At 42.5% G+C, this 27,854-nt stretch overlaps 1 protein-coding gene across 1 annotated transcript; it reads right to left on the bottom strand.

Annotated features, from left to right (window-relative positions):
• Window positions 1-866: 866 nt before the first annotated feature.
• LOC142266460 (uncharacterized) lies at window positions 867-27,854 on the bottom strand. Its single transcript, XM_075332307.1, has 7 exons — window positions 27,770-27,854; window positions 27,589-27,686; window positions 23,696-23,845; window positions 23,491-23,566; window positions 23,001-23,098; window positions 22,713-22,803; window positions 867-2,326 (listed from the first exon to the last, which is right to left on the bottom strand). Exons 1-7 carry the CDS (start codon window positions 27,852-27,854, stop codon window positions 954-956), a joined length of 1,971 nt encoding a protein of 656 aa, XP_075188422.1. The 3' UTR covers window positions 867-953.

Here is a 27,854-nt window from a genome sequence, read left to right as displayed (position 1 = left end):
CGCAGTTGTAGCTCATGTCCTGGGTACGTCTGTGTGTGGTGACTCTTGAAGCACTGACTCCAGCAGCAGTCCACTCCTTGTGAATCTCACCCAAAGTTTTGAATGGCCTTTCCTTAATAATCCTATCACGGCTGCGGTTATCTCGGTTGCTTGTGCACCTTTTTCTAATACGATTTTTACTATCACTAAACTATCCATTAATATGCTTGGATACTGCACTCTGTGAACAGCCTGCTTTAATAGCAATGACCTTTTGTGCCTTACCCTCCTTATGGAGTGTATCAATGACTGCCTTCCGGCCATTTGTCAAGTCAGTAGTCTTTCCCATGATTTCCCTACTAAACCAGATTAAGGGATCATTTTGAATGCTTAGGTAGCCTATGCAGGTGTTTTGTGATAATTATTCTAATTTTCTGAGATAATGAGCTTTGTGGTTTTATTGGCTGTAAGCCATAATCAACAATATTAACAGAAATACAAAATTGAAATATATCATCGTGTTTGTAACGACTATATAAATGTTTCACTTTTTGTATTGAATTACTGAAATTAATTATCTTTTTGATGTTATTCGAAGTTATTGAGATGCACCTGTATATTGCATCTCCCTGTGTGAATTTTTCTTAATGCTCAACAAATTATAATTTTAAAGTAAAACATTTCTGAAACTTCTAGGCATGATAATGGCTTCCACCTGTGTGATTTATGGAATGTTTTTAAAAAGATTGCATTGTTAATGTAATATAGAAATATATATCCAAAAAACTCCAGCAGACAAATTCCAAGACAGAGATGATTTTCTTAAAATATTCTTGCAAACCAAATTTTATTAGATAATTCCATTAAAAATAGATCCACACATGGGGCAAAAAATGGTATGTCGGATAGGGTAGTAGTCTCGGACTACGCGTTTTGGTCCCTTATTTTTAATGTAAAATATTTCCCACATTCTATCATGAAAAATATTTCTCTGTGTGAGTTCTCTGGTGTCCAACAAGACGTGATTTTTGGATAAAACATTTCCCACATTCAGAACAGGAATATGGCTTCTCCCCTGTGTGAGTTCTCTGATCTTTAACAAGAATTGATTTCTGTGTAAAACATTTCCCACACTCTGAACATGAAAATGGCTTCTCCCCTGTGTGAGTTATTTGATGTACAACAAGCTCTGATTTCCATGCATAACATTTCCCACATTCTAAACATAAAAAAGGTGTCTGCCCTGTGTGAGTTCTCTGGTGTAAAATAAGATGTGATTTCCGTGCATAACATTTCCTACATTCTAAACATGAAAATGGCTTCTCCCCTGTGTGAGTTCTCTGATGTGTAACAAAATGGTGTTTATGTGCAAAACATTTCCCACATTCTGAACATGAAAATGGCTTCTCCCCTGTGTGAGTTCTCTGGTGTATAATAAGATGTGATTTCCGTGCATAACATTTTCCACATTCTAAACATGAAAATGGCTTCTCCCCTGTGTGAGTTCTCTGATGTGTAACAAAATGGTGTTTATGTGCAAAACATTTCCCACATTCTGAACATGAAAATGGCTTCTCCCCTGTGTGAGTTCTCTGGTGTTTAATAAGATGTGTTTTCTCTGCATAACATTTCCCACATTCTAAACATGAATATGGCTTCTCCCCTGTGTGAGTTCTCTGATGTTTAACAAGAATTGATTTCTGTGTAAAACATTTCCCACATTCTGAACATGAAAATGGCATATCCCCTGTGTGAGTTCTCTGATGTGCAACAAAATTTTGTTTATGTGCAAAACATTTCCCACATTCTGAACATGAAAAAGGCTTCTCCCCTGTGTGAGTTCTCTGATGTCTAACAAAATGAGATTTATGTGCAAAACATTTCCTACATTCTGAACATGAAAATGGCTTCTCCCCTGTGTGAGTTCTTTGATGTGCAACAAGATTTGATTTCTGTGCAAAACATTTCCCACATTCTGAACATGAAAAACGCTTCTCCCCCGTGTGAGTTCTCTGATAACTAAAAGACTCTGAAGAAACTCTTTTCTCCCCTGTGTGATTTTTTTTAAGTATTTTTTCAGATTCTAAAGTAGAAAATGATGTTTTTACTGTAAGAGCATTTCTATTTTGAATGCTTGTTGTGTGACTTTTATTTTTCTTAATAGTCTGTGATAAATCAGAAGGTAGGACCTGTTCAAAAGAATGAGATGGTATATCTTTGCTTTGAAGAGATGGTGCTATATCTGGAGCAATGGCATTCGCTTCAGTTATATCTTGAGTGATATCAAGGTCATTTGATTTAAAAACTGAAGATGTCAGCTGTGCCTCTGATCTCCTAGTACAGTCATCTGCCAAGAATAAAAATTATTTTTATTAATATATATAGAAATGAAAGGATACGATTTATGAAATACAGTTAGGTCCAGAAATATTTGGACAGTGACACAAGTTTTGTTATTTTAGCTGTTTACAAAAACATGTTCAGAAATACAATTATATATATAATATGGGCTGAAAGTGCACACTCCCAGCTGCAATATGAGAGTTTTCACATCCAAATCGGAGAAAGGGTTTAGGAATCATAGCTCTGTAATGCATAGCCTCCTCTTTTTCAAGGGACCAAAAGTAATTGGACAAGGGACTCTAAGGGCTACAATTAACTCTGAAGGCGTCTCCCTCGTTAACCTGTAATCAATGAAGTAGTTAAAAGGTCTGGGGTTGATTACAGGTGTGTGGTTTTGCATTTGGAAGCTGTTGCTGTGACCAGACAACATGCGGTCTAAGGAACTCTCAATTGAGGTGAAGCAGAACATCCTGAGGCTGAAAAAAAAGAAAAAATCCATCAGAGAGATAGCAGACATGCTTGGAGTAGCAAAATCAACAGTCGGGTACATTCTGAGAAAAAAGGAATTGACTGGTGAGCTTGGGAACTCAAAAAGGCCTGGGCGTCCACGGATGACAACAGTGGTGGATGATCGCCGCATACTTTCTTTGGTGAAGAAGAACCCATTCACAACATCAACTGAAGTCCAGAACACTCTCAGTGAAGTAAGTGTATCTGTCTCTAAGTCAACAGTTAAGAGAAGACTCCATGAAAGTAAATACAAAGGGTTCACATCTAGATGCAAACCATTCATCAATTCCAAAAATAGACAGGCCAGAGTTAAATTTGCTGAAAAACACCTCATGAAGCCAGCTCAGTTCTGGAAAAGTATTCTATGAACAGATGAGACAAAGATCAACCTGTACCAGAATGATGGGAAGAAAAAAGTTTGGAGAAGAAAGGGAACGGCACATGATCCAAGGCACACCACATCCTCTGTAAAACATGGTGGAGGCAACGTGATGGCATGGGCATGCATGGCTTTCAATGGCACTGGGTCACTTGTGTTTATTGATGACATAACAGCAGACAAGAGTAGCCGGATGAATTCTGAAGTGTACAGGGATATACTTTCAGCCCAGATTCAGCCAAATGCCGCAAAGTTGATCGGACGGCGCTTCATAGTACAGATGGACAATGACCCCAAGCATACAGCCAAAGCTACCCAGGAGTTCATGAGTGCAAAAAAGTGGAACATTCTGCAATGGCCAAGTCAATCACCAGATCTTAACCCAATTGAGCATGCATTTCACTTGCTCAAATCCAGACTTAAGACGGAAAGACCCACAAACAAGCAAGACGTGAAGGCTGCGGCTGTAAAGGCCTGGCAAAGCATTAAGAAGGAGGAAACCCAGCGTTTGGTGATGTCCATGGGTTCCAGACTTAAGGCAGTGATTGCCTCCAAAGGATTCGCAACAAAATATTGAAAATAAAAATATTTTGTTTGGGTTTGGTTTATTTGTCCAATTACTTTTGACCTCCTAAAATGTGGAGTGTTTGTAAAGAAATGTGTACAATCAGATATTTTTGTTCAAACCTTCAAATTAAACGTTACAATCTGCACTTGAATTCTGTTGTAGAGGTTTCATTTCAAATCCAATGTGGTGGCATGCAGAGCCCAACTCGCGAAAATTGTGTCACTGTCCAAATATTTCTGGACCTAACTGTAGCTAAAGAAATTGCAAGTTATGTAGCAATATTTAATTAGAATATTTACTGAAATAAAAGTTCATAATCTAACAGTAGACGTCAGAGCAAGAACCAGTAGACCATGATGTTCAATGTTCTTTGTTCATTTTGCATCCCAAATATTTGAATAATAATTCACCAAATAATGTTTTCTGGCCAAAATTATACCAAAAACCTTCTACTCGGTCAGTGGAAAAATGGAGGGTTTCCACATTAGTTATAGCTGAAAAACTCTTGAAAAGCAATATGGCTCCATAATTCAATAAAAAAAAATCCCAAAGCCAAATGTCCTTAATTCTTCTCAGCGTTGCAGTGGCCCAAACACTGTTACTATCCATGTTTGGCATTGCCACAGGAAAGAACCCACAAACATTTATGGTGTGTGTGTGTTTCCTGGAGACCAAGCTGGGTGCTATGTATTGGGCAGTATAATGGTGTATTTGTAATTTTCCCTCTAAAACATGCATTTTGCCAATTTCCAGAGACTGCCTCTGGAGTCAAAAATAGTAATTTAGGCTAAAGCAGAATACGGTAAATGCTATTTACTGACTCTATGTTGCGGTATCACTATTTTGTTTTAAGAACATCTAAATGCAATGTTTGATGCGAAATTCAGACAACTTTTTTTTTTTTTTTTAAGTGAACAGGAAACAAATTAGTTTATAATCTATAATTCTATTTTGACAGGAAAAGTTTCCCCTAGATTAATCAACCATGTTCGCTCAGTCCATTTGAGTAATCCAGATTGTTTAAAATTTGCTGGCATAGAACGAGTCGTTATCTCACAAATAGGAGTTAATACACACAAAATCCTGTTACAAAAAGAAACATGCTGGATAATTGACCTAAAGGCACTTGGCACTTTAGGCTCGAATGAAAAAAATGAAATGTCAGTTTTTCTTTGATTTGATCATAACTTTCCTAATTTAACTGATATGAATTATTTTGTATGCCCTATTATTAATCATCTTCTCTGATATTGTGCCCCTGTATTTATATTTCCGATTGTTACATTGTATTGTTTTTAGTATGGTTTTTTTTTTAACCTTTTTTTCACTTTTTTGTATTTGCAGTTGATTGTAATTATCGCTGTCACCTGTTTTCACCTTTACGGATGTGGGAGGTGTGCTGGTGACAGGTGGACCCGTAGAAGCGCTATTCTAAGCGCGAAATGGCAGCCATTATCCTCGCTTCTCGCATCCTCTCCCTACCCTCGTATGTCTACATGAAATACAGGAAACTGCATTTTATTTTGGGCGAGTGCCTCTCTTCCTTCTAGGATTTCGTGGACTGTACCATTATGGCTCTTATTACTGGCACCCCCTACTATTTTCATGTCCCAGGTCTCCATTCCAGTTTCCTCTCTTTCTTCTAGGATTTTGTGAACAAATCAATCTTAAATTACAAATAAGAACTTACAATGTGTCACAAAAAAAATTCAGACACTGGGATCAGACTAAGCATTACAAAGGTGTTACCATGTAAAGTGACAGATGTCAGATTGGAGAAATGGGGCCTGGATAGGGGCAGAAAACTGGCTGCAGTGGAAAGCCATGAAAGACGAGCGGCTTTGGTACTAACTACTATAGAGAAAATTGTGACTATAGACAATAACACATCTACTGAAATGACCGCCCTCCACTCCGACAGCCTTCACCGTCAGTGATTTAGTAACTAGAGGTGACACATCTGGAATAATTACAGTATGTGGCTCGTTGGCAATCCAAACTATTGTAGGGGCCAATATTTTGTCAGATGAGATTCTTGAAGACATTAGACATTTAGAGAGAACGTTAACATAGTCCAGTAAATCAGAATTGTACTCATTTAAGATGGACCATTGGCGCCACTATGAGTTTTGGGTAGAAAAATAGAAGAAGTATTAGTGCTCCTCATTACAGGAGCGATTGTGCAGTAATCTGAATTCCTTAGGATCGGAAACATAATAGATTTCATGACGATCCTATAGATGCGAGTAACTGTATTTTAGAGCCATCAACCACGCACAGCTTAGCGATTTATCATGGCGGAGGTGTCATGTTCTTGTGTAGTTAATCACAATCCTCTTTGAAGGAAATGAGTGGGATTGGAGAGAACATCTGTGCTCTATCCCCACAAAGCAGGACTTGGAGACCATGTTTAATATACTAGAGGACACTTAGTAGGCATCAGAGTGTATGACCTAGAGCAGACCTGGGCAAGGGGCGGCCCGCGGGCCACATCCGGCCTGCCTACTGTCTGTGACCGGCCCGCCCATTAGATCAGAGTTGGAGACGTGATGCTGCTTCTCCTGCCGGGCGGGAACTTATCAAATAACACACGCGTGCTGTACGGACGACATCAGGGTGCGCGTGTGTCACAGAGAAAGGTGCCGGGCAGGGAACAGAGGACAGATTCCTGCGTTCCGCTGCTACACTGTGCGGAGCTTCAGGATCTGTCCTCTTTTCCCTGCCCGGCACCTTTCTCTGTGACACACGCGCGCCCTGATGTCGGCAGTACAGTGCGTGTGTCTCATTTGAAAAGTTCCCGCCCGGCAGGAGAAGCGGCACCAGCCGGTGCCTGCCTGTACAGAGAGAAGCAGCAGCGGGGTCCCCTACAAGAAGAACAGCGGCGCAGCTAGGGCTCGTACCAGGGAAGAAGCAGCTCGGCGGGGACCCGTACGGAGGTGCCTGAGGAGGGAGAGGTGAGTGGTCATTAATATAACCTGAGGAGGGTGGACAATGGGGGGGGTAACTGGTGCAATATTTGGGGTGTAGTGATGTAGTATATGGGAATGTAATGATGTAGTTTTACAGGTGCAGTGTATAGTAATGTAATTTACTACAGGTGCAGTATATAGTGATGTGTATATATATATATAATCTAGTATTGGGTAGAATGGAGTTAATTATATTAGTCCGGCCCTCTAAAAGGATCCCAAGTTCTCATGCGGCCCCATGAGAAATTTAATTGCCCACCCCTGACTTAGAGTCTGACAACGTCTTTACATCTAACAATAGAGCACCAATATCTTATGTCTGAACATACCACTCAGATCTCAGACATTCTAACATATAAAGATGATATAGAGAACCGTTACAGACAAAACCATCTCTGTATTTGTGGCCTGTATGAAGAAATCTCTTCCCATATGCAGGAGAAAACAATTAATGCTTTATCCTATGATTTACTTGGGAGGAAAGCGGACTCGCGTATGGAAATGGATATAATTCACAGAGATATTGGTCCCAAATCCACCTTGGCCTGAAGACCACGTGATGTTGTGTCCTGCATTCATTTTTACAAGGAGAAGTAAACTCTTTCAAAAGCTGCAAGATCTAAATAGAATATACAACTGGAAGGCTGTGACATTGTTATCCTCCCAGATCTGGCTAGGAGCACACTATAACTTCGTAAAGCCTAATGACCACTCACTCAGTTACTTCGAGACCCAAAGGATCTCCTACCACTGGAGGTTCTCTCATTTCAATTTTTTGCAAAAAAAGATGGCCCCTGCGCAGAATTCAAGAATTTGGGGGACCTCCCGACCAACTTATCTACTTTCAACTTGCCTCAGATCTATCTGCCAGAATGGCCGGCACTTCATACTCTACCTCCTTTGATCCCACATGCTAATTGTGAGACAGAGCTGTCACCAAAATCGCAACGCTTATCCCTCAGTGATGGGCCTCTTAGAGACATGAGGTCTTCTCCAGGATGACTCATCTGTACTTATTACCATCACTAGATTTACAATTTGGTCATTATTGATGTCTTTAAATGGCGGTCAGGAGTTTGGTTTGAAAAATTGTATCAGTAAATTTTTTTTTTTTTTTATACACCTACTCTATCATTGTCACTTCCTTTTCCTACTCCTTTTTTTCTGCTTTCTCTCTTTCGCGTTTATTCTCTCTATATTGGTGGGTATAGTATACATATTTTGGATATTTGAGTAATACGGGGCTCTTGTGGAGACTATCCCTGTCATGGCTTCCTCAACCCCACTTAGATATTGGGACCTGTTCAGAAGGTCCAGGTTTCTCCTGCTAGGAGTTAATAGTTTAGGCTATGTGCACACACTGCGTTTTTTTGACGCTGCGTTTTTGTGCGTTTTTGGCATCTAAAAACGCACAAAAACGCACCTGCGTCGAAAAAACGCGGCAAAAACCGCACGCGTTTTGCCGCGATTTGGTGCGTGTTTTTGCTCACTGCGTCCTTATGCGTTTTTTATCAGTGAACAAAAAAAAAGGTCTGATGTCATTTCCTTCTTCAATGTGTTCTTCATTCTCCACTAGTGTATACAGAAGAGCAGACAGCTGCAGAACTACAAGGCTCAGCATCCAATAGTGTATGCAGGAGAGCAGACAGCAGCTGTCGAACTACAAGGCTCAGCATCCTCCTTCCAGGACTGTATGCAGGATTTCTTTGCCCCCCCAAACAAAAAAAATGACGTGGGCTTCGCCATATTTTTGTATGCTAGCCGGGTACAGCAGGCAGGTACGGGCTGCCGTCAACCCCCAGCTGCCTATTTGTACCCGGCTGGGAACCAAAAATATAGGGAAGCCCTTTTTTTTTTTAAATTATTTCATGAATTTCATGAAATAATTTAAAAAAAAAATGACGTGAGCTTCGCCCAATTTTTGAGTCCAGCCGGGTACAACTAGGCATCTGGGGATTGGAATCCACAGTGAAGGGTGCCCAAGCTTTCTGGGCACCCCCGCTGTGAATTGCAGTCCCGCAGCCACCCCAGGAAATGGCGCTTTCATAGAAGCGCCATCTTCTGGCGCTGTATCCAACTCTTCTAGCTGCCCTGATGCCGGGTGGCTAGCTAGGTAATAATGGAGTTAGGGCTAGCTGTATATTATCAGCTGGCCCTAAGCCCGAAATTCATGGTGTCACGCCAATATTAGACATGGCCACCATGAATTTCTAGTAAAGATAAAAAAAAACAATACACAGAAAAATATTTTTATTAGAAATAAAACAACACAATTAGTGACTCCATCTTTATTGAAATAAACCCCCCTCCGCACTAATCCTGGGTTAGGGTCCCGCGCCGTCCAATCAGGATCCAATATCATCTGATCGGTTTGCTGGAAGGCAAAGCGATCAGATGATGTGTCAGGTTAAAGGACGTGAATCCCATCACACATCAGCTGATTGTATAAACGGCTTTTATACAATCAGCAGATGCATCAGTGCAAAAAAAAAAAAAATAATACTCACGTCTGTGCTGATTACCGGCAGCTCCTGCAGCGATGGGGCGGGAGTCTGATCCCGTCCGATCGCTGCAGCAGCTGCCGGTAATCAGGGATGAAGTCTCCTGACGCATCCGCTGATACCGGCCGGGCGCCCGCGTCACCGTGATACTTACGATCACCTGATGCGTCAGGTGACTGCATCAGGTGATCCATCGCCAGGTCCTGCATCCTGCAGGCATACGCACCCGGGGAGACTGCACACTGCCGGAGCGGCGATACCGTGACAGAATCTGGGAGCGGACATGTAACCGGGACCCTGCAGACAGGTGAGTATAACTTTTTTTTTTTTTCTACTGTTAACTTTTGTTTTCGCAGCCGCTTCCACCTCCCGCCCAGACATGGCGCCGCACGGCAGCATACATGCCCAGGACGTGAGGTGGAAGCGGCGGTGACGGTACCGGGAGGATTCACGCTTCTGTATATACTGACAGAAGGAATCCTCTTCCTGTACACGTCACTTTACTACCCACCTCCTGCGTTTATAGCTGCGTTTTTGGTCTTAGAAACGCACCAAAACGCAGCTATTAACGTTTCTCATTGCGTCTTTTAACATCCCATTGAACTCAATGGATGAAAAGCGCAGTGAAAACGCGGGAATAATTGACATGCTGCGTTTTTGTGGCACCACAAAAACGCAGCTGAAAAAAAACAGATGTGTGCGGACAGCAAAAATGAAAACTCATAGACTTTGCTGGGGAAGCAAAGTCATGCAGTTTTGAGGCCAAAAACGCACCCGAAAAACGTGCAAAAACGCCGAGAAAAACGCACTGTGTGCACATAGCCTTAGTGTGGCGTATGGAAGTTGTCCCTTCCAATTTCGCATTTCTCCTCAGGTTTGTCTGCCTATATCCTATCTTAGTCGTTCGCCCTCCCTTTCTCTAATTGTGACATTTATATCTTCTATTGTAAATAATTCTTTGAAAAGGAGTCAGATATATTATCTACATACAATGGGTCTCAATAGCTATGCTTCAGGAAACATACTTTAAGGCCTGTTTAGTTCAAGTATTCAAATAGATACTACACTGCCTGTTCCCTTTCTACTAACCCAAATAATAAAATGAAGAGTGTTTCTATTGCTTTCTACAAATCCCTTACCCACCAGATTTTGGAGTCGCGAGTTACATAGTTACATAGTTACTAAGGTTGAAAAAGACCTAGGTCCAGCTAGTTCAACCTTCCTCCACCAGTTCTACACCTGGTCACCAAGTCATTTATAACCAACAATGTTGTGTGTAGTGAGGAAATCATCCAGCCCTTTTTTAAAACCTGTTATAGTATCTGCCATTACTACCTCTTGTGGTAGAGCAGTCAGACTCTGGAATGCCCTAACTGTAAAGAACCCTTTCCTATTTAGCTGTCGGAATCGCTTTTCTTCCACTCGCAGTGAGTGTCCCCTGGTCCTTAGTATTGTCTTTGGAAGAAATAAGTCATGTGCCAGTCCTTTATATTGACCACACATGTATTTATACATATAAATGAGATCTCCTCTGAGACGTCTTTTTTCTAAGCTAAACATATCTAACTTTTTCAACCTCTCATCATATGTGAGGCCTTCCATTCCTTGTAATAGTCTAGTTGCCCGCCTTTGAACTGACTCTAACTTCTGAATGTCCTTTTTAAAATGTGGAACCCAAAACTGGATCCCATGTGGCCTTACAAGTGATTTATAGAGGGGTAACAATACGTTGGGATCACGGGATCTAATCTCTCTTTTTATACACTCTAGAATCTTGTTTGCTTTTGCAGCTGCTGCTTGACATTGAGTGCTGCTGCTCAGCTTATTTGTAATGAGAATACCCAAGTCCTTCTCCTGATCTGTAGTCCCTAGTTTACTTCCATTTAATGTATACGCAGTTATAGGATTACTTCGTCCTAGGTGCATTACTTTACATTTATCAACATTAAATCTCATTTGCCAAGTATCTGCCCATTTTGACATCTTATCCAGATCTTTTGTAATATTGTACTATCAAGGTCAGTTTTTAATATCCTACATAGTTTGGTGTCATCAGCAAAGACTGACACTTTACTATCAATCCCATCCACAAGGTCAATAATAAAGAGATTAAAAAGAATTGGTCCTAGCACAGATCCCTGCGGCACCCCACTGCTGACTATAGCCCATTTAGAGAATATACCATTTATGACTACTCTTTGTTTCCTATCTTTTAGCCAATTCCTTACCCAGTTGCATATAGTTTCCCCTAGTCCTTGCTTCTGGAGCTTTAGTATAAGGCTATTATGTGGTACAGCATCAAATGCCTTTTGCAAAGTCCAAATAAATCACATCAGCTGCATTACCAATATCCAGGTTTGCACTTACCCCCTCATAGAACCCCAACAGGAGGGTTAGACACGACTTATCTTTCATGAATCCATGCTGTCTGTCAGTTATTATATTATTTAATGCAACATATTTTTGCATGTCATCCCTTAAAATGCCCTCAAAAACTTTGCATACTACTGATGTCAGGCTTACTGGACGGTAGTTGCCTGGATCTACCCTCTTACCTTTCTTAAATATCGGGACCACATCAGCAATCCTCCAATCCTGAGGCACCAACCCTGTTACAAGAGAGTCTAAAAAGATGAGATACAGCGGTCTGTCAATTACGGAGCTCAATTCCCTCAATATTCGTGGATGAATGCCATCTGGCCCTGGGGATTTGTCAATGTCTAATTTACTCAGACGTAGGCGTACTTCTTCTTGTGTTAAATTAATTATATCTGGTGGGGAACTTTGATTTTCCACTTGTTGAATAATCCCTGGTACAGTCAGTTCCTTGGTGAACACAGATGAGAAATGCCTATTTAATATCTCAGTCTTTTGTTTGTCCTCTGTAACTAACTTGTTATTATATTTTAAGGGGCCAATACTATCCTTTGTTTTCCTTTTGGCATTAATGTATTTATAAAAGATTTTGGGATTTATTTTAATGTCATTGGCGATTTTTGTTTCAGTAGCTAGTTTTGCTTGTTTGATTTCTTTTTTTGCATTTCCTATTGATATCTTTATACTCCTGAAATGCTATTTCTGTATTCTCAGCCTTGAACATTTTAAACGCGCTCTGTTTTTGTTTTATTATACTTTGTATAGTCTTATTAATCCATAGTGGTTTCTTTTTATTCCGGGACATTTTATTACCAGAAGGTATACGTTTTTTACAAGACTCTAGCAGTATATCCTTAAACTTTCCCCATTTATGTTTAGTAACCCCAGTTACCATGACTTTGTCCCAATATACACATTTAAGCTCTTCCCTTAATTTGTTGAAATCAGCTTTCCTAAAATTCCAGGTTTTAGCATTTCCCCTTTGAAATGTTCTATTGAATATTACGTTGAAGCTTACCATATTATGATCGCTGGTGCCCAAGTGCTCCCAAACCTGTAGATCTGAAATTGTCTCCGGTCTATTTGACAGGACCAGATCTAGCAAATTATCTCCCCTCGTCGGTTCATCTACCATCTGAGAGAGGAAATGGTCTTGAATGGTAGATAAGAATTTACAGCTTTTAGCACAACCAGAAGATTCTATGTCCCACTGTATGTCTGGATAGTTGAAATCCCCCATAATAAGAACCCGATTATTATTATTAGCTGGCTTTTCAATTTGTTCCAGCATTTCACCCTCTATTTGTTCAGGTATGTTAGGAGGCTTATAGCAAACTCCAATTAGCATTTTTCGATTATTACCCTCCCTATGTACATTTACCCATACTGACTCTACATTGTTGCAGTTCCCCGCAATGTCATCATTCAACACAGGTTTTAGGTTAGATTTAATAAATATACACACCCCACCACCTTTTCTGTCTTTCCTGTCCTTCCTAAATGTACTATAACCCTGTATGTTTGTCACCCAGTCATGGCTTTCATCCAGCCAGGTTTCCGTAATGCCCACCACATCATAATCCATGGATGACATAAGAGTCTCCAATTCATTCATTTTGTTTGCAAGACTTCTTGCATTTGCCAGTAGACATTTAATCCTATTAACACCTTTATTACTCCTAGCCTCCCTACGTTCCTTGCATGTCCCCCCCCCCTAATCCTTCATTGACCCCTACCGTCTCCCTGTCTCTATCTGCTCTATCTATCCCCTTTTTTGCTCCACTCCCCTCCCTCCCCCCAGATCCTAGTTTAAAAGCTCCTCCATCCTTCTGACCATTTTCTCCCCCAGCACAGCTGCAACTTCCCCATTGAGGTGCAGCCCGTCCCTACTGTAGAGCCTGTAGGTAGCCGACTGAGAAGTCAGCCCAGTTCTCCATGAACCCGAACCCTTCCTTCCTGCACCAATATCTAAGCCACATATTTATCTCCCTAAGCTCCCGCTGTCTTTCTAGTGACGCTCGTGGCACCGGTAGTATTTCTGAAAACACCACCTTGGAGGTCCTGGACTTCAGCTTCTCTTCTAGTTCCCTGTAATCAATTTTAAGGACCTTCCACTGCCTCTAACTTTGTCATTAGTACCAATGTGCACCATGACCACTGGGGTTTCCCCAGCCCCACCCAGCAATCTGTCTATCCGATCCACAATATGCCGAACCCGAGCACCCGGCAGACAACATACTGTTCGGCATTCACGGTCTCGGCGACAGATGACCCTGTCTGTCCGCCTAATTATAGGAGTCCCCTACCACCAACATCTGTCTGGGCTTTGCTGCACTCCTATTACCCTCCTTTCTACAGCAGTTGTTTTCCTGGTTGCTAGGAGCAATGTCCTGCTGTAGTGACCCTAGTCCTGGCCCTTCATTCCTAATATCAGCCAAATGAGCATATTTACTAGGTTGCGCCAGGTCAGGACTAGGCTCCCTGACACTTTTCCCCCTACTTCTTCTTCTAACTGTTACCCAACTACCTACCTCTGGGTCCTGATCTTCTCCACCTCCACCCCAGCCAGAGAAAGCTCAGTGAGCTCTAAACTTCTCTCCGGGTTTGCAATGCCCTTGAGTGTTGCAAGCTGCTTATTTAGATCAGTTACCTTGGCTTCCAAATACGCAACATGCTTGCATCGAGTGCAGAAATATTCACCCTCAAACGGCTGCTCAAGGCATGCATACATCTGACAAGATACACACCTGGTAGCATTGTCCATGGAGCACCTATTAAATGGGGATAAACGTTAAAGTAGAAAAGAAAAAAACGGGGCGTGGCCTGGACGGCAATGTGAAGAGACGTGTTTGTGGAGCTCTCCTGCAAACTCCCTTGATAAATCCCTGAATACCGCTGTTATCACTGCCTCAGCCGGCTGTCAGGAAGATAAGGTGGTGAGGACTTATCTGGAGTGAGTCTGGTGGATGCAGAGAGGTGCCATGGTCCGTCACAGGCAAAAAGATAATGGAGGCGGGAAAGTCCCCAGCTCTCAAGATGGTGCCATGATAAGGCAGGAAGCTGAGAAAGTTAATGCAGCCTGTCAGGAGAGGATGCAGATCGCTGCAAGGCTGGAGAAATTTGCCCGGACTTCAGAGAAATCACATCAGCATATAGATAACAGAGGTGAGGAGGGAGAAGATAATGCCAGCTCTGATGAGATGGGGGATGGTGAAAAGCAGCAAGATAAGACAGGAGAAGTGGAGAAAGCACATAGTGCACAGGAGGCTCCAGAAAACCCCACTTTAAAGGACGTTTTTGCAGTGGTGTCTTTTTGTAAAGAGGCTCTGACTTCCCTGACGAAGCAAGTTAAGGGATTACAGGCAGAGGTTGCTGACATTAAGAAAGACCTCAAGAAAGCCGATCTGAGAACAACGGCTGTAGAGGAGAGAGTGGGGATAACAGAGGATCATATTACAAAACAAAAAGTCTGAAAAAACATTTGCACAGCAGATAGCTGAAATCATGGCAAAAAATTATGATTTAGAGAACCGCTCTAGAAGAAATAACATCCGAATTGTCGGCATCCCTGAGAAAGCGGAAGGAAGAAACCCCACTGAATATGTAGAAGACTGGCTCAGGGGGAAAATGGGTGCTAATGTCTTATCCAAGCTCTATGCCGTGGAACGTGCACACAGAGTCCCGATGCAGCCACAAACAGCAGGCAGGGGCCCTCGCACTATGCTAGCCAAGCTCCTCAACTACAGAGACAGGGACACTATACTGCGAAAGGCAAGAGACATGGAGGATCTTATGATTGACGGCCAGAGAATTTCCATATACCCGGACTACTCCGTTTCTGTTCAAAAGCTACGTATGACTTTTACAGGAGTAAAGAGGCGCCTGCGAGAGATGGGGGTGCAATACTCAATGATGTTCCCGGCAAAGCTAAGAGTGATGGCATTGGAGCGGGTGCACTTTTTTACAACTCCAGAGGAAGCCATGCAGTGGTTGGACGCAAACGAAAAGCGGATCAGTTTGAAGGAATGAGCTGACTGTCTGAATCTGCAGTGTGGTGGAGAAGGCCGGCTGAGGCTCTACAACATCCTTAGGAGCTTACAGGGGACCCTTCTTGTTTTTTCTTTTTTTTTTTTCTCCTTCCCTTTGGGATTGAGGTAGTATGCAGGGGGAATGCGAAGGGTTTGATGTGAGCTTCGCAGGACATGGGGACTGCCTAATTTGGCGCGGTGGTGGTATTTACAATTTGAGATTCCAGTTTGATTACTGTTCGCCATTTTACTGTTATATTGGTTGAGTGGAATATGATTATACATAGAAAGGGGGGGAGTGGAGAATTGTTGGAAAAGGGACGAGTTTTAAACTGTGTCTAAGAGGGGAAGGCGAGGGAGGTAGGGGGGAATTTAGTAGGGATTATGGACCAGGTTTGGAAAACCCGATGCTTCACGGGAGTACTCGAAAACAGGAAGTGGTGGGGAGTAGGAGGGGAGGGGAGCAGGGGGGGAGGGGGGAAAGGGGTAGGGTAGAGGCAGCATGGGGAGATACTACAAGGTTTGATGGTTTTACTGGGTGGGATAATGGGGGATAGAATTAAGGTGTTGAGTTGGAATATTAGAGGGTTATCAGATAGGTCTAGGAGAGCGGCAATAATTAAATATGTTCAAGACCAGAACCCGTCAGTAATATGTCTACTAGAAACGCATCTAACAAAGTAGACAACACATGTTTTAAATAGGAGATGGGTGCAGAAGGCCTATCACTCCACCTTTTCCAACTATGCAAGGGGTGTATCACTGCTGATCCATAACTCTGTGCAATATGAAGAGATAGAAGTGTATGTGGATAAAGAGGGACAGTGTGTGGCCGTCAAGTGTAAAATATTTGGCAGACTCATGTGTATAGCTGCAATATATATACCACCTCCATATAAGTGCACCAAACTAAGGGAGATAAGGGAGTTCTCTGAGAAGGGGGGAGTAATCCCTTTTTTACTGGTGGGGGTCTTCAATAATGTGATAGACCTGTACTGGGATAGGAGTAGTAGACCTCCAGGTATCCAGGATAGTTGTATGACTTCGTTTGGCACTCTTTGTTGGGGAACTTGGAATGGTGGGTGCCTGGCGAGTGAGGAATGGGAGGGTATCCTGCTTCTCTTGTTATTCGGCCTCGCATAACACTCTGTCCCGCATTGACATGGCTCTAGCTAGTGATCTGATGGATGCAATGATAGGCGACGTGCAATATCTGACAAGAGTGATTTCGGATCATAGCCCAATTCTAGTGTCCATACGACGGGGGACCCTGACAGAGGGAAGGAGGGGAGAGTGGAAGCTTCATCCAGCATGGATCCGTCATATTAATATGGGGAATATAGAACGGGATCTTGGGGATTTCTTTATCCACAACGAGGGTAGCACTGGTCCGCTGGTGGTATGGGATGCGATGAAGGCATACCTCAGGGGACTCCTGTTCAGGGATATCTGTAAACGTAAAACACAGACGAGGCAGGATGAGAAAGATAGCCTGGAGGCCTTAGATAAGGCAGAGCTGGAAGCAATCCGGAGTACTACTACGGACGCGAAGCAAAATCTTAGGCAGGCGCATGAACAGGTTAATAAGATGCTTTTGGAGAAGGCGGTAAGGAAGCAGGCATTCCAAAAATTGAATTTTTATGAGGAGGGGGAAAAAGTTGGTCATCTATTATCGGTCATAGCTGCAGCTCAAAGGAGTAGTTCATTTGTGCATGGTATGGACACGGTGGAGGGGACACAGGTCACTGAGGTTGAGGAGATCCTTGGGGTCTTTAAAGATTTCTATCGCACGCTATATTCTTCTATTGGAGAGATGAGGGTGGAAGAGGTGGACTCATTTCTTGAGCGAGGTGAGCTTCCGGTGTTGTCTGTGGCGGATAGAGATAAACTGGAGTCACCTATTACTATTGATGAACTGGAGGGCGCTCTGCATGGCATGAGCAATGACAAGGCACCGGGAGCAGACGGGCTACCAGTTGAAATTTATAAACAGTTAGAAGAAATCCTATTACCCAAACTATTGAAAGTCTTTGAGGTGGCGGAGGGGGAAGGTGTATTGCCTGAATCTATGAGAGAAGCAATAATAGTAGTAATTCCTAAATAGGATAAAAATCCGAGGCTTCCAGACTCATATAGACCCATCTCGTTATTAACAGCGGACGTGAAGCTTCTGGCTAAGGTGTTGTCAAACCGGCTGACTGGAGTTATATCTAACCTAATCCATATGGACCAATCAGGGTTCATGGCCAATAGGTCGACAGCTGCTAATATCAGGAGATTGTACCTTAATCTACAGTTGCCGCCTGACAACCCTGGCCGGAGGGTGATCGCTTCGCTAGATGCCCAGAAAGCGTTCGATAGTGTTGAGTGGGGGTATCTGTGGAAAGTGTTGCAGCATATGGGTTTTGGCCCACGGTTTGTAAAGTGGGTGCAGCTGTTGTATAATAGGCCTACTGCTAAAGTTAGAGTTAACGGTATGACCTCCTCAGCGTTTGAGTTGCACCGGGGAACGAGGCAGGGCTGCCCACTATCGCCGCTCCTATTTGCTATTGCAATAGAACCTCTGGCGGCGGCCATTAGGAAAACAAAGGAGATCCATGGATTTAAGTATGGGCATTTAGAGGAGAAAATAGCTCTTTATGCTGACGATTTATTACTTTTCTTGGGGGAATCCATCAGCCTCATTGGATCATGCCATGCAGATAATAGAGAAATTTGGAGAAGTTTCGGGACTGACCATTAATTGGTCTAAATCGAGCCTCTTTAAGGTGGATGGGGAAGTAGCCTGGACAAATGAGGATACTGGGGCTAACAAATTGAAGAATGTGGACGAATTTAAATATCTAGGTATCCAGATATCTCTGCCAGTAGAAAAATACATACAGGTGAACTTATGGCCTCTCCTTAAAAAATTGAGAGCCAAGGTGGATGCCTGGAACAAGCTACATTTGTCAGTTGTTGGAAGGGTTAATTTGCTAAAGATGGTAGTAATGCCTAAACTCCTATACATACTGCACAATGCCCCTGTTTGTATTTCAAGGAAAAGATTTAAAGGGATAAACTCGCTGTTTAGGGACCTGGTGTGGGGTAAAAAGCAGCCTAGGGTGCGATTAGAGACTTTACAAAGGCCGAAGGATGAGGGGGGTCTAGCAATCCCAAATCCGGAATTGTATTATATAGCGGCGCAATGTCAACACCTCAGGGGTTGGTCTGATCGAGAGAAAGATGGGGGCATTAAAGAAGTACTGGAATACATAGTGGGTAGAAGTCCATTGGTAATGGGACTAGAGGATGGTGCGGTGGGGCTCCTGGGTAGAACGTCTCCTACAATGGCACTTATAAATAAGACCTGGGATAGGCTGAAAAGGGTGAGAGGAGTGACCCGGTTAACTAAGTTTACACCTATCTGGGATAACAGTAATCTCCCGGAGATTCAGAAAATGGGGAATATTGAGGAGTGGAGACGCAAGGGTGTGATATACATGCATCAGATATTGGACGGAGGAATTGTGAAATCGTTCCCGCAGTTACAGAGTGAGTTTCAGTTACCGGCGTCCGGCTGGCTCCACTACAGACAATTAAAACATGCGATTGCAGCCCAAGCGGCTAAACAAAGTGTGGCCATACAGACTGACCTGGTACTGGAGTATGTGTGTAAGGGCGGAGGAAGCACTAAAGGGATCATTTCTGGCACGTATAAAGATATACTACATACCTTTCTTTTAGAATACCCAATTAAAACTAAATCTAAATGGGTGGAGGAAGTTGGGCCGATAACGGAGGAGGTGTGGGAGAGTATCCTGGAGAATGTCCCTAAACTTTCCATGAGCGAACCGGCCAGACTGTCTCACCTATACGTGATTCACCGGGTATATAGGTCTCCCTTACTGATGTTTAAAATGGGGTTGAAAAGGAATTCGGAGTGTCCAAGGTGTCAGGGATCTGACGCAGGTATTTTTCACATGATGTGGTCTTGTCCGAGACTGGTCTCCTTTTGGACTAAGGTTATCCACAAGATAGGAAGAACATATGGGTGTGTCCTCCCCAGGGAACCAGTGCTATGCCTATTGGGATATGTTGAGGAGCTTGGGGTGGAAAATACTATGAAAATGGTCATTGCTAGGCTGCTGTATGCGGCAAGAAAGCTAATCGCCAGGTCCTGGATTAAAAAAGACCCCCCGACCAGGGGAGAGTACATTAAAAGGGTGAAGTGTATTCTTCAGCTGGAACAGGGAGTGTATGAAAGAAGGGGGAATGTTAAAATGTTTGAGAAGCTATGGTCTCCTTGGCTGCAATGCGAATAAGACGAGTGATGGACCAGTAAACTGATATGGGACCGGGATAGCCGTCTGAGACCTCTGATGTGTATGTTTTGTTTTATTTGTGTTACTAGTTGTTCCTCCTGCACAACGGGATGGTTGCTATACTACAGTTGGAGGGTATTCTAAGTGTGTACTAAATGGGATGTAGTATCGGGGAGAAGTGTTGCTGCCGGGGTGGGGGAGGGGGCGGGAGGGGGAGTTAAAGGGGTAATAGATGTGATAAATTTAATTTGGATGCCGATTTGTTATTCTGTTGTATGTATTCTGTTTTAATAAAAAAGTATCTGATTTAAAAAAAAAGAAAAGAAAAAAACCCAATGGGAAACGTATAAGGATAAATTCAAACTATGTTCTTGTGTCAAACTATGTAATTGTGTTTAAACTATGCCACACTTATCTTCAAACCCCGCACACTTTGCTTCAGCACCTCGCTTGCTCTGGCTGGTTTATATAGTTCTACAAGAACTTCCAGAAGCTGCCAGAAGGTTCTAGAAACAGGTGTGACTAATACTACTGATTAAATCCCAAGACAAACTTTTTTTTTTGCTTTTTTAACAGTATCACAGACAAACAATTCCCAAATGAAATGAAACAATTACAGTTATCACCACTATGTAATTGTGTTTAAACTATGCCACACTTATCTTCAAACCCTGCACACTTTGCTTCAGTACCTCGCACGCTCCAAAGTTGATCCGGACGGTAGATACATGTTACTTATAGTGTAAATAGACAAAACCGCAAATGTGGAATCATAAGTGCGGCTATCATATGACCACTCAAGCACGTCCTTAAATAGCAATTTTTTGAGCACAAAAGAGGAAAGGATTCGCCGTGCAAGGAAGAAGTATAGTTATATTAAATCAATGTCACAACCACCAGAAAAGTGCATATAAAAAATCACTTTTATTATAAGACCAAGTAAAAAAGGCCGGTTGGATTAACATCATATGTAAATATATACTTCAGTACAACAGGTGAAGATCATGAGGTAACGAGGACAAAAGAAAAAGCAGCACATAAACCCAAACATGGAAGAGAGTAAAAGGCTGAATAGCATTTAACCCCAAAGTGGTTCAGAGTGACTCACACAAAAATAGAGGTGATGTCTCTTAGGGGAAAAGACAGGGTAGGTGTGGTTAGTCAGATTAATATATAAAGGTTGCTTCACATGCATGTGTCAAACAAGCTCCCTGCATTGTGTCAAAAGTCAGGGCTGAAGCAGCCTCACAGAGGCAGGGAAACATATTACATGGAGCATATCCAGAAGTAAATCAGGTCTAATCACACTTACCCATATGTTAAATAAAATCAGCCAGATCGTAGAGTTGTGTGCCCCTACGCGTCTCGCCTATAGCTTCATAAGGGGGAGGTATAGGAGGAGAAGTGCCGTGCTGCTCCATGTAATATGTTTCCCTGCCTCTGTGAGGCTGCTTCAGCCCTGACTTTTGACACAATGCAGGGAGCTTGTTTGACACATGCATGTGAAGCAACCTTTATATATTAATCTGACTAACCACACCTACCCTGTCTTTTCCCCTAAGAGACATCACCTCTATTTTTGTGTGAGTCACTCTGAACCACTTTGGGGTTAAATGCTATTCAGCCTTTTACTCTCTTCCATGTTTGGGTTTATGTGCTGCTTTTTCTTTTGTCCTCGTTACCTCATGATCTTCACCTGTTGTACTGAAGTATATATTTACATATGATGTTAATCCAACCGGCCTTTTTTACTTGGTCTTATAATAAAAGTGATTTTTTATATGCACTTTTCTGGTGGTTGTGACATTGATTTAATTTAACTATACTTCTTCCTTGCACGGCGAATCCTTTCCTCTTTTGTGCTCAAAAATTTTTACTTATAGTGTGTATTGCTAACATTTATTTCCTCAACACAGATCAAAGACCATTTGGAGTCAAAGTTTTGCAGTCACTGGCTGAGTTCACTGGGGGTTCCTCTATCATTCTGATGAGATACTATGTAGATACAAGAGGAATGGGCTCTGCCTCTAGCTCCTCCCTCTCCCTCTAGCTCCTCCCTCAACCTTAAGATCCTCCCCCTGCCTCTAGCTACTTCCTCCTCTCGTCATCATAGAGTGTCATCAGTAACAACAGATGGGAAATATTAAATTTTCTTTATGTCCCATGTGTAACTCAGAGACAGCAGATCTATTTCACATGTATTGCGATTGCCCGAAAAGTAGGAATTTGACTGCTCATGGAATGAGGTCTCGTCATAAAAGGGACGTTTGGCAAGAAAGACTGGACCTTTTTAACGACCAGATCAGCACATTCAGCAGCACAGAAGGAAGATTCAGCAATAAGATGCCAAGATTTTAGGACGTCTCCAGCATCATTACCCTCTGCTTTTTCTTAGGGGTCCTCCATACAGATTAGATTCCTCTTCCCATGATTTTCTGAGTTGTCTGCACATTCTACGTACGCTGTCATTTGGCTTTACAGATTAGAGATCTGGGCAGCTAAGGGTTAACATCTTTTAATTTCAGGGGATGGAGTGGATCCTACCTGTAAGATCTGGCTGATACAGATCTCACTCCAACAGAAGGGCGCCCAATGCCCAAAATAATGGGAACAGATTGGGGTAGAGGAAAATGTGGTGGTCTAGCAGCAGAATGGTGACCATTTGATATGGCCGGACTACAATCCTGATAAATCAGCCACAGCCGGTGACTGAGAAGAATCTGTGACTTCTCTGCATTTAGTAGTCACTACTCACCTGGGCGGTTATCTGTAGGAATCTCCTCTTTACTCCGCTCATCACCCCTCACATATGTCTCTGTAGTATTAATATGGGGCAGATCTTCCCCCTGAAACAAATATTGTAAAAGTCACAGACAGATGGAGAAGTCCCATCTATGATCAGCTCTAATCCTGCCATCTCCACCGCTCTCATTACACAAGTATAACACATATAATACTGGAGGATAAAACAAGACTGAGCACAAGACCTTCACAGCCGTCTACACATCATAGGGAGATTTCATGGCACCTTCTCTCCATCTACCTGATGATCCTGAGGAACATCGGGATCTTCTTGTTTACAGTCCTGTGGGAGAAGAGGACGGGGACATCTCTCTGGTGTTGTCCTCTTACTGGATAGACCTGGAGGAGACACATACAGGGACTGAATTCATTCCTTACATACAGATAATTATAGGCCGTGTGTATTTAGTCCTGTCTATTACCTGGTGATGTGAGGGGCTGGGGAACCTCCATCATGACGTCCTTGTACAGATCTTTGTGTCCTTCTAAATACTCCCACTCCTCCATGGAGAAATAGACGGTGACGTCCTGACACCTTATAGGAACCTGACACATACAATGATACCATCACCCCCGATCCCTTCATAGCGTTACTGTATAATGTCCCAGCATTCCCAGCAGTGTCACCTCTCCAGTCAGCAGCTCAATCATCTTGTAGGTGAGTTCTAGGATCTTCTGGTCATTGATGTCCTCATGTATCGGGGGGTGAGGTGGAGGCCCCGTGATTGAGCTCAGGGGTCTTCCCCATCCCTCAGACACAGGGGCCTGACATCGCTCACTAGAGGTCTTCTTCACTACTGTGTAATCCTGGTTATGGAGAGACACAGTGATAAATCTCACTACAGACATTTCCAGAGTCCTCACCTCTCCAGTTCTGTCCATCTGTTATTCCCATAGATAAGAATGATGTAATGTGACGTCATCAGAATCTCTCACCTCTCCAGTAAGCCGGAAGAGGATCTCTAGGGTGAGGTGTAATATCCTCTCCGCCATCTTGTCCCTGTCCATTTCCATCCTTGATGGGGCAATCAGGAGAATTTTCTTATATAGAAGATCTCCACTGAGAGGATCCGATATTGTAGGGCCCTGAATGGGGAGAAGATGACGATGTGACATCATAACGAATCCTGTATAGTAATATAATTACTGGAGACTTTATATCCGATCACTGGCTGCAGAAATAACGCTAACATGTATGGCATGAAGGAGAAGACAATTCATAGTTTGGGGTATGGGAACCAAAATGAAAATTCTTGAACCAATAATATTGAGAAGCGGCTTTTCTTCCACATGTATGGCACGTGACTAATTTATAAGTATTCATAGGTTTTCACATGTTGGGTTTTTGTTTTGTTTGTGGGGTTTTAGATTTCCTGATTTTTTTGGCTGATTCTTAAACTGCAATTTTTTTTATAGTTACTGTGGAAAATTGGTACTGAAAAAAATTTGGGTGTGTGGGAGGACGAGAAAAACAACCAGTATCAGGAAGCTGCTGCCAAGGCAGATAATATAATAGGATGCAGTGAACGAGGCACAGATGCTCCGGACAAGAACAGTTTTGCCTCTATACAAGTCACTAGTGCGGCCACACTTACAATATTCTGCACAATTTCGGGCTCCAGTTAATGAGGAGGACATAACTGAACTAGAGCGGGTGCAGAGAAGAGCGACCAGTAAAGGAATGGAAGGATTGCAATAGGAGGACAGGTTAGCAAGCCTGGGGTTATTCATTTTGGAAACACAAAGTCTATGGGGCGATTTTATTACAATGTACAAGTATATCAGGGGAATTACTGAGATATTTCTAATTAGCTTTTTACAACTGAGGCCTGCAATGATGACAAGGAGGTTCAATCATAATCACAGATGGGGATTCTTTACTGTAAGAGCAGTGAGAATATGGAACTCTCAGACACATGATCTGATAATTCTTCATAGACTACAAAAATTCAAGGCGGGCTTGGATGACTTCAATGAAAAGTATATTATGGCAGGTTATCAGTACTAGATTTTGTGATGGGAAATTGATCCAGGGAACTAGTCTGATATTTTTAAAGTCATGAATGAATTTTGCCCCTTGTAAAAGGTATTCACACCCCCGGAACGTTTCCACTTATTTTAACGTCATACCCACAAATGTATATGCATTTTGTGATTTTATGTGATATACCAGCATTAAGTAACAAGTATTTGTGAAGTGTAAAGGAAATGATAGATGGTTTTCTAAATATTTAAAACTATAAATCTGAATATTGTGACATGCATTTGTATTAAGCCCCTTGTAGTATAATGCCCCTGAGTGACCAACTACCTCCAGAAGTCACAGTAAACTGTGTCACCTGTATCATTTATTCTCAGTATAACTACAGCTGTTTTGTGAAGGTTTCACAAGTTTTGTTTCAGAACATTAGGGACCAAACAGCATTTTGAAAACCAAGGAAAACACCAGACAGGTCAGGGATAAAGTTGTGGAGAAAAGTAAAGCAAGGCTTAGTTATTAAAAAAAAAAAATTAAAAAAAAAATAGCCAAAGCTCTGAACATCTCACTAAGCACTTTTCAATCCATAATTCATAAGTAGCAGGAGTATAGTGGGTAGACACAAGGGTCAGTGGGTACAGTCGTCCGCTGGCCTGGCTGTCTTCAGAAAGACTGTTGGACCAGGGCTAATCTCACTGAACGCTCACACTTATTTTTTGTGGGCAGAACACTTCTCAGACAACACAGGATGAGGGAACCGCACCTTGGTAGGACGTTACTGGTTCACCAACAGGCAAACACGTATCGTACATTTCCAGCAAGAACACAAGATGGTACAAGAGACAGAGTTTCACCCATCCGTTGGCTCTCAAGGTATTGTAATCTTTGCGACTTTGGGGCTTCCTGGGCCAACTATCCCAGCCAGCAGCACTTAGCTTTTGATGTGCAACCTATGGGAGGAGATAGCGGCAAGCTTAGAAATTTGACTGAGCACAGCAAGATATGTAGCCCGGCAACTGAATGATCCTAACCTGGGTTCTCCAGGCACAATTGTGGGCTCAGCATTAAGCAGTGAAGCAGATCTGTGATCTTCCAGCTAAAAATGTGGAGTTTAGGCTGACGTCCTGCAAAATGATTATGGAAAAAGGAGCAAAGCCCTTTTTATACCCTCAGTGCTCATTTCAGAGTATTGTATCGTACAGGATTGGTGGGAGATGGCTGTTCTCTCATTGGTTCAGTTCAATTCGACTGCATAATATTCCTCTAATTGACATAGTCAAAGAGGCTGAGGCAATCCATAATTAACAGGCAATAGGGTTCCAGTCAGTCTGACATTAAACAATGGCTAACTTCTCTTGATTTGGCAATCAAGAAAACAAAAGGTCTGGCCTAATTAAAAACAGTTCACCCCTCACACAAATCTCCAGATGCTGAGTTGTCACATATAGCACAACTGCAAAACGATAAAGACATGGCCGTCCACCTAAACTGACACCGAAGCAAGAAGAGCACTAATTATAGAGAAGAAGCCAAGTGGTCTGTGGTCAGTGGTAAAGCAGGAGAGATCCTGAGCTCAGGGGGAAGATCTGTCCACAGGACAACTATAAGTCATAAACTCCACGAATTTGGTCTTTATAGAATAATGAATATTTTTAAAAGCAAAAGAATATGAAATGAAAATTGTTTCACAGACGCCGTCATCCAATTTACCCGAGATAGAGCTGTTTTATAAAGTAGAAAGGGCAAAAATGTCACCTCTAGATGTGTAAAGCTGGTAGACACATCCCCCAAAAGACTGGCAGCAGAAATTGTAGTGAAAGGAGGTCCTGCAAAGTATTCACTCAGGGGGCTGAATACTAATGCACATCACAATTTTCAGACTTATATTTCTTAACATATCTAGAAATTCATGTATAATTTCCTTTATATTTCACAAATGTTTCTATTTTATGTTGTTATCACATAAAAAAACAATAAAATCCATTTTTTGTGGCTGTAATGTGAAAAAATGTTGAAAAGTTCACCTGGTGTGAATAGTTTTTCTTGCACAATTTTGAAGAATTGGGAACAAAAAAATAATAAAAGGGAAGACAAAAAAGTGACTTAGAAAACACCACAATTGAGGAGTTGGATGTAAGTTTTGTGGTGCGGAGCCCGTTATACCGGCAGACGGGATGTGACCGGAGGCAGAAATATTCAGGGAAGGGAAAGATTTTACACTTTCTAGATAAATCCTCTCTTCCCGGGATGTAACGGCCTCTAATGCCGGGATCACACGGCCGGATAACGAATCATCACAGCGTCATCCAGAAAACTAGGACAAGTCTTTTCTTATTTGTCATCCATATACAATCCGGTATTTACAGCCGCTATTAATAATTTACAAGATCATTTACAGCTTCCTCCATTACAGAACTGCAATGTATCCGTAACACAATGTCTGCTGTATGGTGGAGCTGGTGGGAATCTGATGGTTTGTGCAGACACAGACCTGAATGGACGAGTCTCATCCGATTTACGGAAGGCACTAGAGGATGCTGGGATTATTCTCACACGCAGATTCTGTCAGTGAGAAATAAAAATCCCCCATCTGCACCGCCACATCCAATAACAATGGTCTGAGGGCGAGACGTTGTGTTATTTTATGGAAAGCTCTGAAAATACAGTAGTGTGAACGAGGACTAAAAGGAATCATCAAAGCTCTTATCTCTCCTAATCCTGCCATCTCCACCGCTCTCATTACACAAGTATAACACATATAATACTGGAGGATAAAACAAGACTGAGCACAAGACCTTCACAGCCGTCTACACATCATAGGGAGATTTCATGGCCCCTTCTCTCCATCTACCTGATGATCCTGAGGAACATCGGGGTCTTCTTGTTTACAGTCCTGTGGGAGAAGAGGACGGGGACATCTCTCTGGTGTTGTCCTCTTACTGGATAGAACTGGAGGAGACACATACAGGGACTGAATTCATTCCTTACATACAGATAATTATAGGCCGTGTGTATTTAGTCCTGTCTATTACCTGGTGATGTGAGGGGCTGGGGATCCTCCATCATGACGTCCTTGTACAGATCTTTGTGTCCTTCTAAATACTCCCACTCCTCCAT

Source organism: Anomaloglossus baeobatrachus, unplaced genomic scaffold (genome assembly GCF_048569485.1).
Source record: "Anomaloglossus baeobatrachus isolate aAnoBae1 unplaced genomic scaffold, aAnoBae1.hap1 Scaffold_2851, whole genome shotgun sequence".
Classification (NCBI taxonomy): Eukaryota; Metazoa; Chordata; class Amphibia; order Anura; family Aromobatidae; genus Anomaloglossus; species Anomaloglossus baeobatrachus.
Note: the sequence above shows the minus strand (reverse complement) of the source record. Positions and strands in the feature narration are given on the sequence as shown.